The sequence below is a fragment of the Aquarana catesbeiana genome, linkage group LG02, assembly GCF_042186555.1.
Source record: "Aquarana catesbeiana isolate 2022-GZ linkage group LG02, ASM4218655v1, whole genome shotgun sequence".
Classification (NCBI taxonomy): domain Eukaryota; kingdom Metazoa; phylum Chordata; class Amphibia; order Anura; family Ranidae; genus Aquarana; species Aquarana catesbeiana.
This window is the reverse complement of record NC_133325.1, coordinates 71,399,580-71,414,686: the sequence shown is the minus strand read 5'-3', so window position 1 is coordinate 71,414,686 and position 15,107 is coordinate 71,399,580. Positions and strand designations below refer to the sequence as shown.

The 15,107-nt window shown below is 44.6% G+C and overlaps 1 protein-coding gene across 1 annotated transcript in view; it reads left to right on the top strand.

The window, feature by feature from the left end:
• LOC141126957 (phosphatidylinositol-3,5-bisphosphate 3-phosphatase MTMR2-like) overlaps positions 1-15,107 on the top strand; it is a 90,924-nt gene that overhangs the window by 45,494 nt on the left and 30,323 nt on the right. The window contains exons 10-12 of the mRNA XM_073613042.1: positions 7,319-7,504; positions 11,047-11,253; positions 13,745-13,840. Coding sequence (XP_073469143.1) covers positions 7,319-7,504; positions 11,047-11,253; positions 13,745-13,840 — 489 coding nt within the window. The remainder of the gene's footprint in view (positions 1-7,318; positions 7,505-11,046; positions 11,254-13,744; positions 13,841-15,107) is intronic.

Here is a 15,107-nt window from a genome sequence, read left to right as displayed (position 1 = left end):
AATATCATGCCACACTAATTCATCCTGCATTGGAAGTTGTTGATAATCAGTTATGCCAGACATTATAAAAAAAAATTCACACCCTCTGTAAATATAGGTTGCTCTGTAAATTGGGACCATTCAGTTGACAAGATCAGAAGGCAGAGTCTCTACCACCATATTACGAAACTGAACCTGAAAGGCATGACGAAGCTGAAGGAAAAGCAAGAAATGGGAATTAGGGAGGTCATGTCTTGCTTTAAAGTGGAGGTCCGCCTGAAAAAAAAAATTAAATATCAGCAGCTACAAATACTGCAGCTGCTGACTTTTAATATAAGGACACGTACCTGTCCAGAGCGCCCGCGATATCCTCACCGAAGCCGACCCGTCCCTCGGCTCCAGGTGGAGGTGCCAGCATCTTGCGGCTTCACAGCCTGGTTCCCTACTGCGAACGCTAAATCTCGCTGTGCGTTCTGAGTGGTCCCTGTTGTCTTCTGTGACCTGTGTGTCTCCCAGAAGACAGCGGGGGGAACAGAGGAGGGGCCGGACAGGCCGTAGATTACAGCGGATTCTGCAGCGATCTTTCGCCTGAAGCGGGAGGAAATACCTGGATTAGACAGGTATCTGCTCCCCCCTGAAAGGTGTGAAATGTGACACCAGAGGGGGGGAGGAACTGGATAAACGGAAGTTCCATTTATGGATGGAACTCCGCTTTAAGGTTAAAAGCTCTCCCTCTCTGGTTATGTCCCCAATAACTTGATACCCCTTGTAGACCAAAGTGTGGCATCTGGTATGTGATAAAATTGGGGGAGGTCGAGGGTTCATCCATATAGGAGACGACGGCGAAACACCCACATGACTCGGACAAGCCAGTTTCAATGCTGCATCCCACGCCTTCAAAGTGGCCTTCGTGGTTGTCGTATGAGTAAGACTAGAGCTAGGGCCCCTGAAGACTGCCAGACGTAGGCTTTCATAGGAGCCCAAGTGTGCTGCCTCCAGTACCGTGGCCGCATCCCCATCGTCTGCCGTGAGCCAAAGACAGACAAATACCATTTGCCCGGCATAGTAATATTTTTGTCAATCGGGAAGAGCCAGATCTCCCTGAACCCAAGGTTCTTGCAAGCCTTTTATCCCTATTTGAGGGGCTAATGGGGACCAAAGGAAGGAGCTAGTGATAATATTTAACTTTTTAAAGAATGCTTTAGGTACCCAAGTCGGTGCGTGTCTCAAAAAGTACAAGATAACAGGGAGAAATTTCATTTTAAGGAGGTTTACTCTGACTATTAATGACAATGGAAGCTTTTCCAAGCCTGGACTCTGTTTACATTTTGTCACTAATGGGGCTAGATTTAGGGCCATATAGCCATGAACATTTGCTGTGATCCGAACTCCAAGGTTAGTGAGGGACGTGACCCAGCGCAACGGAAGGTCAGGGTCGGACACTTCCTGGCCCTGTCGTCCAGCGGTAAAATAGATGACTTGCCCCAATTTACCCTAAGGCCAAAAAAGGAAGCAAACTTGTTTTAAATTTTTAATGACATTTGAAGTGATGGTCCTGGGTCTTTTAGGAAATAAAATTAAGTCATCAGCATATAATGTGAGACATTCACTAATGGATGCCACTCAAATGGCCCCGGATGGTTTTGATGCTCTAAGGGCCAAAGGCTCCATAATAAGAGCAAAAAGGAAGGGGGACAATGGGCAGCCCTGTCTGGTTCCCCTTCCTATGTTAAAAAAGGGAGAAACAGCAAGATCCAGTCTAATTGCCACTCGGGAAGTACTATAAAGCAATGCGATCAAACGTCCAAAATTGGGCCCAAATCCCAGTAGCTCCAGGACCTTATGCATAAACTGCCAATTGAAGGCGAAGACTTTTTCAATATCGATTGACACTAGCACCCTGGGTGACATGCCAGCATTAGGAATTTGGAGATGGGTGAATACTCTACGCAAGTTTGTATAAGTTGACTTAACAGGCAAAAAACCCGTTTGGTCTATATCCACTAATGAGGAAATAATTTTGACTAATCGAGACGCTAAAACTTTAGTAAGGATTTGAAGGTCCATGTTTAACCATACTTGGTCGGCTCTCCTGCGCAAATCGCCGTAGCTGTACGGCGGCGCGACAATGGGCACATGGCGCTCTCTCGCTCCTGCTGCACGATGCGGGAGCGTGCCCGTGGGTTGGGCGGACTCGATCGCCTATTACACAGGCAGAACGGGGAACTGCCTTTTGTAAACAAGGCGATTCCCCGTTCTGACAGGGGACATGACAGGGATCTACTGTTCCCAGTGATCGGGAACAGTGATCTGTCATGTCCCTGGTAGCCCATCCCCCCTACAGTTAGAACACACTTAACCCCTTGATCGCCCCCTAGTGTTAACCCCTTCCCTGCCAGTGACATTTACACAGTATTCAGTGGCTAGTTATAGCACTGATCGCTGTATAAATGTCAGTGGTCCCAAAAAAGTGACCGATCTGTCTGCCGCAATGTCGCAGTCCCGCTAAAAATCACAGATCACCGCCATTACTAGTAAAAAAATAAAAATGACATAAATCTATCCCCTATTTTGTAGACGCTATAACTTTTGCGCAAACCAATCAATATACGCCTACTGTGATTTTTTTTTTTTTTTTACCAAAAATATGTAAAAGAATATATATCGGCCTAAACTGATGAATCAATCCTTTTTTATATATATATATATATATATATATATATATATATTTTTTTTTTTTTTTGGATATGTATTATAGCAAAAATTAAAAAAAAGTGTTGCTCTTTGTTTATAGTGCAAAAAATAAATACCGCAGAGGTGATCAAATACCACCAAAAGAAAGCTCTATTAGTGGGGAAAAAAAGAACGCCAATTTTGTTTGGGTACAGCATCGCGCAATTGTCAGTTAAAGCAACGCAGTGCCGTATCGCAAAAAATGGCCTGGTCATTAAGGGGGCAAATCCTTCTGGGGCTGAAGTGGTTAATAAAGCAATTGGACGATAAGAGGAGCACTCCATGGGATCCTTGCCCGGCTTGAGAAGGAGGATCACATAAGCCTCAAGCATAGAATTTGGGAGGGTCTGTTGACCTAAGCAATACTCGAACAAGGCACAAAGTCTAGGGGCCAGTGGCTCAGCATAAGACCTATAAAAATCTGCGGAAAAGCCATCAGGGCCAGGGACCTTAATGGGGGGGAGGCAAAAATAGTTGCTTCATTCTCCAGACGTGTGATTCTAGAATCAAAGGTTTCCCTCTCCTCATCTGAGAGGATCGGGAGGGACAATTCTCCCAGCAACTGATCCAAACCTGCTGTATCGCAGGGCTAGATAGGTGCATAGAGTAGGGAAAAATACTGGATAAATTCTGCCATTATAGCTGAAGGATCTGTAACCAAGTCACCCCCTAACCTTCTAATAGTAGGAATATTTGGAGGAGGTGCATGATCCGCCACTAACATGGCCAAAAGCTTGCAATTTTTATCTCCTTGGGAAAATAAAGACTCTGCCCTATGTCCAGATTCAGTATGGGCCAGATCAGAGTAGTGTAAACAGAGAAGATCTAGTAAAAAAAGCTGCGCTAAACATAAAATTAAAGTCCATACAAATGACATCAAAGGAAAAAATTATATGTCCTTCAAGAGCATAAACTCCACCACCGTGCACCTATAGACAATAGTGCTAATCCACCGTAGTAGTTGATTCAGCTTACCAGATGGCAAGCATAAAGGGGCAAGTGGCTATAGCCCAGCCAAGGCCTTTCAGCTTGCTGCCGCTCCCGGTGTTCAAATGGCGGGGGGTAAATCTCCAAGCTCACTCACGGTGTCCACATGTTGCAATGGAAACCCAGATAGCTCAGAGGAAAGAGAGACTGGCCATAGTGTAATATCCTCCAAATATTTATTTATAAAATATGTAGTCACTTACATTAAAATTAGCAGAGTTGCGCATACGAACACCAGGAGCGGCAGCAAGCTGAAAGGCCTTGGCTGGGCTATAGCCACTTGCTCCTTTATGCTTGCCATCTGGTAAGCTGAATCAACTACTACGGTGGATTAGCACTATTGTCTATAGGTGCACGGTGGTGGTGTTTATGCTCTTGAAGGACATATAATTTTTTCCTTTGATGTCATTTGTATGGACTTTAATTTTATGTTTAGCGCAGCTTTTTTTACTAGATTTTTGATTATTGGTGTGATCGCACTGTATGCTGCCGCTTATTGTTACAAATCTGTTAGCGCGGTATTCCTACTTTTATAAAGAGAGAAGATGCTGCGCCTCCAATAAAGATGTAAATTACTCATCCGAGGGAGTCGCAGCGTGTTCCTCTGCACAATCCCTCTCCCTAGCTTGTAGTGTAGTCATCTCGGCATTATGATCCTTATGGCCGATTTGATTGAAGAAGTTAATTGCCCCCCTGACAACTGCTTTGAACGCATCCCACACCACAGGAGGCTCCACTAACCGTGTTAGTTGACCAATATGAGGCTATAGACGTTTGGAGGTGGGAGGATATCTGGTCTACTTGCAGCCAGCCTAGAGACGATCTCCAGGATCCTCTCTTTGTTCCTAAGGAGAAAGCTAATGTAATGGCCAACGGGTTGTGATCAAACAGACCCCCGGCTAAGTATTCAGCCTCTTGCAATAATGTTAATAGAGGAGCGTTACCAAAAGCAAGATCAATTCTGGCCGCTAAGCGGTGCGCTTTAGGGAGATGGGAGTAACTTTTAGTCATTGGATGTTCCCAGCGCCACAACTCGGAAAGCCCAGCTGTTGAGGCCCAGGAAAGAAGAACCCAACCTATTCGGGTTGGAGGAGTCCAAGGCAGCATCAAGAATAGTATTAAAATCCCCCATCAAAACCATAGGAAGATGTACAAAAGGAGCCAGTTTAGCAGATCAAACATTAGTTGGGGGTGAAATGGTGGAGGTAGGTATACGTTGACAACAAGTAATGTACTTTGACAGATATCCAACACTACAGCCACATACAGACCCTCTGGATCGGAAATCACCTGATGAACGTAGCATGGGACCTTCTTACTTATGAGGCTTGAGACCCCTCTGGCAAAAGTAGAGTGGGTAGCATGCAGAGCCCTCTGCAACCAAGGCCTGCGTAACGCCAACACCCTGCTACCATCCAAGTGTGTTTCCTGCAGGAGGACGATATGTGGCTTGAGCGGATTGAGATACTGAAATACAGCAGCCCTCTTATATTTGTCATTCATCCCCCATACATTCCATAAAACTATTCTAACTGCATTAGTCATTGTATAATCCCATTGAAAAATACCCAACAGGAGACAGTATACCGTCCAGAACGATTCGGAAACCCCACATTTACTCGGAAGATATGGAAGATGATGCAATAATCATATGAGAGTCGGTGAGCTAGTGGCACAAATAACCCTGCCATTATACCAGAACCTAGAAAAAAAAAACAGAAAAAAATGTCTGGCAGCTTATTCCCAAACCAAAAACCAAAAAGGAAAACCTATGAGGTCCAAACGCTGATCACGAAAGGTCAGCATCTCAAGTGAATTTTCTGTGTCACTGCGAGAAAATACGAAAAGCAGGAGTAACAGCAGTGAGGTTCCGTACCGATCAACCCACCAATGAGTCATGCGATCATCAAAATTTATCATAACTGATGTGAAAAGCCAAGATAGGGCAAAACGTGGCAGAATCAAAACATTTATATTGGGCCCCATAGCAGTCAAAAAGGCACTTCAGGTGTAACCACACACGCAACAACAGAGTGGAACAAGGCACCTTGTAAATGGCTTGTAGATGCAGTGGAGAAGCGTTCAGGGATCTCTATCTAGCCAATCACAGGCCTCCTGTGGTGTGTCAAAGAACTTGACCGATCCGTTGTGTTGAACCCGGAGCCTGCTGGGGTACAGCATGCTGTACTGGATATCTTTTGGCCCTGAGCCTCTTTCTGATATCGTTGAAGTAACAGCGTCTTATCTGAGTTTCACGTGAAAAATCAGGGAATAGCATTATTTTAGCATTTTCATTATGAAGGTCTTTGATGTTTCCTTGCTTCAGCCATGATCATATCCCTGTCTTTATAGTTTAGAAACCAGACATAAAAGGGCCTGGGTGGAGCACCTGGAGGGCAATTGCCTGTGGGGACACGGTGAGCTCTCTCAACCACATGAGTTGGGAGCAATTTTTTAAGCGATAAGTGCTGTTTAAAAAACTGCTCTGCAAACCGAACAGGTTTGGTGCCTTCAGATCCCTCCGGCAGCCCCAACACCCGCACATTATTCCGCCGCTTTCTATCCTCTGCGTCATCAGCTCTATTTTGGAGCGACCTTACCAGATACTGCAGTTCAGAGAGCTGGGAGCCATGAGTGTGAGCATCATCCTCCACCTCAAATATACGATCCTCGGCCGTTGCTAATCTGCCCTGGATTTTATCCAAGTCATGCCTGATAAGGGTGCACTCACTTGTGAGGTGACCTAGGTGGACTAGCAATTCGATTTTGCAGGCAGCCAGCTCCTCCAGGATGGGTTTAGTGATAGCTCCCACATCCTTTTCATCCACCCCAGGATCCATGGATGGCACTCCAGGGCTCTTTGCCGCCGCCCCCCTCGCTCTCCATCACTGCAGCTGATGCCTTGGCGCACGGAGAGGATGTCACAGGAAGCAAGATGGCGGAGTTGGAGCCTAAGCTCGTGGCTTGTGTATAGCTGGACTGGCACTGATCTAACTGCGCTTTCCCCTTCTGCTTGAAATAACTAGTGGGCATCTCTAGGATGTCAGGAGCACAGATCACTGCTTAGGAGATGAAATGGGCGAAGATACCCACACTAGGAATGGATATTTTACAGGAGTCAGACGGAACTCTAGGAAGACACGTCCAGCCTCGATCACAACTGGTCACGCCCCCCAATCCCCAATTATTATTAGCTATATTTAACAATATTATGCTAAATTTTTCTTTAAAAAAATGATGCTGTCTATACACAGATCGATTTTTCACACAATGAACTGTTTGATCCATTCCTCTTGAGTAATCAATATTTTTAAATGATCATTCTGTGTACCACACATGGCAATTAGGCAGTATCAATATATTAATGTTTAGTATCAAATGTTTATTGGAAAAATAATGAATTTTCAAACCCATGCAATCACTTTCATCTTCAGTTTGGTCATAGAAAATTAGTTTGTAGTAGTCTGTAGTTTGGCTTCTCTATACATTACCTGCCATTCAAATATGGGAATGAGCAATGTCCTGTGTGAACTTAGAGTGGTGTGTGTTACACGGATGACTTCTGTGTTCGCGTCATCCACTATCACCGATTTAAGCAATTTCCTTTTTGGTGTTACAGTCTAAAGGAGGAGGATTTGAAAGTGAGGATGCATACCAAAACGCAGAGCTGATCTTTCTGGACATCCACAATATTCATGTGATGAGGGAATCTCTAAGAAAACTGAAGGAGATCTCCTATCCTATCATTCAGGAATCACACTGGCTGTCTAATCTGGAGTCCACACACTGGCTGGAGCACATTAAGGTCAGTTTTATATGCTAGACATGGTTTGTGAAAATGTCAGAATGCATGTAAGTGTATATCACCTTCATACAAAAAAAGGAACCCAAGTATTCCTACCAGGATTCAAAAGATGGCTACTTCTGCAACAGAAAGTCTAGGTCAAAATTGACCTAGACTTTCTGTTGCGGAAGTAGCCATCTTTTGAATCCTGGTAGGAATACTTGGGTTCCTTTTTTGTATGCTTAGTTCCTTTAGCTACAGCAACAGCACCATATTCAGGTATTAAATATCCAAGTTTTTATAACTTAATAACCACCACTGGTTTTTGGTTCAGCAGGATTCGTTTTCTTCCCTCTTTTTTGTTGGTTAGTATATCACCTTCACCCTGTTTTTCAGTCCAATTCTAGGTTTACCTTTTTTGGAGTTGTCTTCAGTCCCCATCATGTGATGTTCTGGAGTCGTCTTCTTCTTTCTGCATCGGCTGTGGACAGTCCTGAACAATGTAGAGACTGATGCTTATATAGTAACGTGAACGATGTGCTAAGCATCGCTCTTGTGAGTCCAAGTTGTATTCTTAATGCTCTGGGCTCACAGGAAATGGAGAGGTGGCCAGAGTTTGAGCTCTGCTTAAAGGTCTTCTCTTTTTTTCTTTTTTTTGGACTCACTGGTGTTAGGTGGCTTGTGTTTATGTAGTCAGAATTAAAAATGAGCTGTTGAAAGCCATACGGTAGGCAGGGTTCAGGCAGTAGACCAAGGGTGTCAAACTCAATGTCATTATGGGCTGCTTCAGAATTATGGTTGCCCTTTAAGTGGTTGTAAACCCTGTTACAGCACTTGTACCTACAGTAAAGCCTATAATAAGGCTTACCTGTAGGTACTGTAAATATCTTCTAAACCTGCATGGTTCAGGAGATATTTACCATATATACGCTTGCGCCGACATCATTGGCGCATGCACAGTGAAGAAACGGCCCACCGTGCCGTTTCTTTACTAGCAAGTGCCGTGACTGACAGCTCCTGTGCACATGAGCGGGCGTGATGTCATGCGACTCCAGCCAGTCACAGAGCCAGAGTCTGCGGCCCCGGAAGAGGGGCGTATATGGATGCGGCCACCAGTGTGGACATTGTGGCCTTCGCTTGCAGGTAAGTGCCACATAATGGGCTAGTATGCCACACATACTAGCCCATTATGCTTTTACTTTGTAGGAGAAAAAAGAGGAAGTAAAACCCATCAGGGTTTACTTCCTCTTTAAAAGGCTGGTTGTAACTGTAAGATTTGATGTCCAAAGCACCCCCCCCCCCTTACATCAGATGTTAATAGTCTCCCCACTATCTGAATTCAAGAGTTCCCCACCCTCCCTTACATCACAGTGCACTTACTTTGTGCTGCTGCTGGGAAGAAGCTGGGGGCATAGCTGGGAAGCAGAAAGTGCAGGGTCTGGAGGAGGGCTGGAGTCTGCTGAATGCTAAGACTGGGGAGGGGGCAGACAAGGGGGTGCTACAGCTGCACAGATTGCAGAGAGGCGCAGGATCTGTAGGAGGAGTTTTGTCATCCTTTCTGCTGAGATGGGGGGAGTAGAGACGAGCCTCTCCACGGCTGCATGGAAAAGTGCAGGATCTGGTGGAGGAGTTCTGTCCTCTTGCTGCTGACTGCTGAGACAAGGGGGGTACTGCAGCTGCAGAAGAGATGTGAGGGCCACATGAAATGGCCTGCAAGCCTTGTGTTTGACACATGTGCAGTAGAAAAAACCCTTACAACACATGTGAGTAGCTTGATTTAATCTTGCTACAGTAGATTCCAGTAAAGTTATGTTAAGGTAAGGTGAGTGGCCTTTTAGATTGTAGCAAAGTTGCAAAATTTCCTGAATGCTCTTAGTAGCTTCCTGATTTATTTCTCATCTTTCCAGGAACTGCAGCAAAGGGGTGGGAAGAGTTTAACCCCTTCCAGACCACCCCACGCATATATACTGCAGCAGGATGGCCCTTCTGTGCGAAATCGCATACCTGTACATGATTTCAAATTCAGGGTCTGGGACGCGCGCGCACGCCACCAGCGACCCACTTTTGCTGAGATTGGACACAGCGGGAGTCAATCAGCGGGTCTAACGGACCCGATGTTCACCGGCACCCCGCGATCGTTCCCGAGAGATACAGAACGGTGGACTGCCTATGTAAACAAGACAGACGGCCCTTCTGTGAGAGGGAAAGATGGAGATCTTATGTTTCTGCTAGCCAGGAACACGGATCTCTGTCTTTCCCCAGTCAAAGCATCCCTACTACAGTTAGAAAGCACTCCCTAGGAGCACATTTAACCCTTTGATCTCCCCTGATGTTAACGCATTACCTGCCAGTGTCATCAAAACGTCGTCCCCAAAACGTGTCACTTAGTGTCCGATTTGTCTGCCGCAATGTCGCAGTCCTGCTAAAAGTCGCTGATCGCCACCATTACTAGTAAAAATAACTTAAAAAAATAAAAATTCCATAAATCTATACTATAGTTTGTAGATGCTATAACTTTTGCACAAACCAATCAATATACGCTTATTGGGATTTTTTTTTACCAAAAACATGTAGCAGAATACATTTTTTTTTATTGGATATGTTTTATAACAGAAAGTAAAAAAAATATTGTTTTTTTTTTTTTTTTTTTAATTGTCGCTCTTTTTTTGTTTATAGCACAAAAAATAAAAACCGCAGAGGTGATCAAATACCTCCAAAAGAAAGCTCTATTTGTGGGATTTGTGCGATTATTTATTTTTATTATTATTATTTGAGCACAGCCTCACATGACCTCGCAATTTCGCAATTGTCAGTTAAAGTAACATAGTGTCCTATCGCAAAAAATGGCCTGGTCATGAAGGGGGTAAAAGCTTCCGGGTCTGAAGAAGTTAAACCTGTTTCAGGAGGTAGTGCTGAGACTCCATACAGTAAAAATTGTAGCTTCAAGGAGCAAAAGTATCAGACTGCTTTAGATCTCACGTCGCAATTATACAGCTATAAGACTGTAGGCACAGGAATGCCTAGCCACCCTCACATACCGGCAAGTTTGCTGCTATTTTTCAGGAGAAATTCTAGACAAAAGGCTCAGTCGCCCTTTTATACCACCCCTCCAAACTGCTTGTCTTAAGGAGACCTATTTCATGACCTATTTCGTCAGTGAGAGAGAGCTGTGTATGATGTCATAAGCCTAGGCTAATGACCAGACAGGAAACGGGAAGTGGGCTGTATAAGGTATTTACTGGCAGAAAAAAAATGTTTTACTATTCAAAGTTAAAACGACAAGGGCAAAAGATTTAATAGACTGAAAGTTGAAAAAATGACTGAAGGTCCGCTTTAAGTTCAGCCCTCCACAACAGTCCCAGTTTCTCACCCGGTCCCTTGGGAAAATTAGTTGTCCACCCCTGCCCTTATAACATGACAAATCTTGACTTTTTGATTTGAGGTTGACTTTAAATTCCTATCTCTTCTTTTAGAGAGTAAACTAAATAGAGGATAGCAGCATGTTTCAAACAGGCATCTGTACCAATCCTAAATTATCATTACACTCTTTCTTTTTCCTGTAGTCCATTCTGGCTGGTGCCTTGCGGATTGCTGACAAAGTGGAATCTGGAAAGACCTCAGCGGTTGTTCATTGCAGCGATGGCTGGGACCGCACTGCGCAGCTCACCTCTCTTGCCATGCTGATGCTGGATGGTTACTACCGCACCATTCACGGCTTCGAAGTGCTTGTAGAAAAAGAATGGCTCAGCTTTGGGCACAGGTTCTATCTTGTAAGTTTATGTTATTGCCCAGGGTAACATACATTGCACTAAGTACATGGCAAATTTAGAAACCAGCTTGTCAAGCAAAGCTCAGTAATGCCAGTAATCCTAGCCATTATGTTATTTTTTTTTATAACAGTTTGGCAAATGATATTTGTAAATATGTTCAATAGTCCCCCCCATACCTTGGCATAAAATGTGAATAATGTAAGTGCTTTGTCATTTTCCAGCTTAGGACAATGAAGGTTTAATCCTTTCACTGCCAGACATGTTTGTGGCTTTTTTTACACACGTTTAAAAAAATCATTTTAGGCCTGAAGATTAGCTAAAACCCCAAAACAATAATTTTCTGAAAGCTGAGACCCTGGAGAATAAAATAGTGGTAGGTGGGTGGTGCACTTCCAGGTGTTCGTGAAAATGATAGGGCTGCTTAGTTGCTGTCATCTGAAAGATAAGAGATATACACACACTCCAGGCTGCCACAGCACCTCTTCTACCACATGTTGGTGGCAGTAAAAGTGTTCATTTTAATCTATAGTCTGTTAAAGCCTGATGCCACCTTTTTGCTACAGTTAAAAAAATAAAATTTAATAATAAAAATAATAAAAGCAGCTTTCACTGCAAATCTCACCCTTCTCCGGGAAGCTTCAATGCTACAGGTGTCAGGGCGAATCCTCTACTAGGTTGAATGACACCCAGCAGGGGCGGACTGACAACTCATCGGGCCCTCAGGCAATAGGAGATCATAGGGACCCTCTGTGTCCCTGCCACACTCAAGCCTCACTGCCCACATTACATACGTTCACCCCTACCCCCTTTAGCTGCAGAGGCAGCAGCTCAGGATGTACACTTGCTGCAGCAGGAATTATATTCCCTGTTGCTTTTGGTGGGTGATCGCGATCCATTCAAGTAGGAGAGGGGGGTCCCCTGGGATGAGGACAGATGGGGGTCCCCTGGGATGAGGACAGATGGGGGTCCCCTGGGATGAGGACAGATGGGGGTCCCCTGGGATGAGGACAGATGGGGGTCCCCTGGGATGAGGACAGATGAGGGGGACCCCTTGGATGAGGACGGGGGGGGGGGCCTGGAATATCCATTAACTACGCACAGACCTCAGAGAGCAGAGAGATCAGCGTGGCTCTTGCAGTGTGTGATCTCTCCTCCCTGGCTCCTCCTCCTCCTGTCTGTGTACATCAGAGCCGAGGAGGAGGATCCTCAGTGAGATCTGTGTGCTGTGCAGGCTCATTTGGGAGAGAGAAGCCAGTGTGTCGGCTGCCACAGAGGGGCGATCGATGCGTGAGGCAGCCCGGGCACCCCGCAGGAGATGCGGGGAAGGTGTTTTGAGTGTCCGGCACTAGCGTGCCCCTATCTGGCCAGTTACCGGAGCTCAGTGCTGGAACTTGTTCCAGCACTGGGCTCCGGGATAAACATAGATGCCTTGGAACGGAGGTACACTCATAGGGCCCCCTACTGGCCTCGGGCAGTGCCCGAGTGCCCTAATGGTGAGTCCGCCCCTGACACCCAGCATTGTTTAACCCACTTTCTGAGAGCCAAGGTCATTAAAGACTTACCCACTTAGGCTTACAATGGTTGGTTTTTCTTCACATACATAAAATCTTAATCGAAAAAAAGAAATGTTCTGTAACTGCTTAAAGAGTATTAGGTGGAGTTGGGCTTTAGTATGTTAGTCACTTATGTACCATATATCTAAATCTACAAGTTCATCTAACGCTACCTTTTCCACAGCTTGCCAATGCGGCTATGTTTCTCTTCCATAGATACAGTGAAGGAGTTAGTGTAGCCACCTTAGGAAAGGAGGTGTGTTACTGGACTGATCACAAGGTGAAAATAAAGATAAAAAAAGCTTAAAAAAAATAAAACTAATGCAGCCACCACATCTAAGGTTTTTTAAGCTGCATTATGTTGAGGTTTCTGTTTTTGGGTTTAAATATGCTTTAATGGTGTGCACAAACCTAATGGCACGTGGAAGGAAGTCCCAGACAAAACAGAGCAAACTGGGAGAGCTCCCAAAGGCATGAATGAGAAGTGAGTAAAGTGGAAGGAAGATGTTTCAGGCTGCAATTACGTCTGAATAAAGCATTTATGCCTTTCCTTGCTGAAGAGGCTCCACATTTTGGAGATTTTTATATGTTAAAGGTAAAGGTAGGATTTAGATTAGGAACAGACCTGCAGGAGTTGGAAGAGAGCTGTATTAGTTCTGTGGCAGTATCCACAGCTGATTGGAGTGGTGAGAATTTTCGTGGGAAGCTGTTTTTTTTTTTTTCAGTACAGGTATGGACTTAGTACAGTATTCATATTATTGATCAGATCAGAATACTGTGTAGATTTATGATTTTTTTTTTTTCACTGTGGGTCATTTAAGATTGATTTCAGAGAGATTCAGTACAGTGCCCATTACTTTTTTATTTTATTTAGTATTGATAATAGTTACATCACAATCCTAAATACTTTTTTTTTTTCCTTTTCCCACTGAAGAGAGTTGGCCAATGGCCATGGTAACAAGAACCACGCAGACGCTGACAGGTCCTCGGTGTTCCTGCAGTTTATTGACTGTGTTTGGCAAATGACGAAGCAGGTAAGTTGTTCTGCTCATACAGACTCAAGTTTTAGGGTTACATGTTAAGTACCACCTGTAATGTTGGGCAATGTATACAGGGGTACCTTTTGTAGCAGTGTGGGAACAGGAAACTGACTCAGCCAAAGAATGGCAGTGTGTACATTCATCTGAATGAATGAGATATAAGAAAAAAGACTTAGCTGTGATTAAAAGATGTTTCGTACAAAGAATTAAATGAGCTTAGAAAAATATCATATCACAAGCAATTTAACTTTTTCCTTTTTTTTACTGTGGCAGAAAGATTGATTTCTATATGTTGTTTTCATTTTTATACAGGGAGTGAATGCATTTTTTTGTTTTTTTTTGCCCTTCTTTGTCCAAATTTCGGGGCATTCCAGTGGCAGTTGCTCCATACGGGGCGCAGGGGTCCCGGTCCCTAATCTACATACAGGGTGACGGACGCATGGATTTCAATGGGTTTTTTTTTTTTTAACATGATTGGAGCCTGAGGCTCTAATTGGCTTAAAAAAAGGGTGGGCTCGGGGCGCAGGGCACTGCACCCCGAGCCCACCCACTTGTGTGACATTAGCAAAATAATATTCGCTAATGTCTTCCTGCTTCTCCTCCTGGCCAATCAGGAAATGGGCTGGGAAGAGAAGCAACGCCTGTTGGAGCGGGTCCTCCCAGTCAGAAGCCCGGCAAGTGGCATCGCTGGTGGTGGTGCGAGTGAGGGAGGGGCAGGTTTGTTTGCCCCCCCCCCCCCTCCTAAATATCCAGCACCAGCCACCACTGGGACATTCCCTCTTTTATTTTGTGCAGTAGACACAGCAGGAAGTGAAAGGAAATCTCTCAAAATAGGGGAAAATTCCTTAAAGTGGGAGTAAACTCCCATGCATGACTTTTACCTATAGGTAAGCCTATAGTAAGCCTTACGTATAGGTACAGTAAATATCTCCTAAATGTGCACTGTTTAAGAGATATGTACTTTGGATTTAGCCGGTGACGTCACCCACACATGCGCTTTTGAAGGAACGGCATACTGTGCTATTCCTTCAGAGTCCTGTGCCATGAACAGCAGCTCCCGTGCGCATGCACAGTAGTGACGTCATCGCGGCTTCGACCACTCACAGAGCCGAAGTCCGCGATCCCAGAATGAAGACCGGGTGAAGATGGAAGCAGTGACAGCGCGCCTTTAGCTGACTGGCTTCGTTCGTTCTAAGGTAAGTTTCACATAATATGCTAATATGCAATGCATATTGGCACATTATGTTTTTACCTTGCAGGA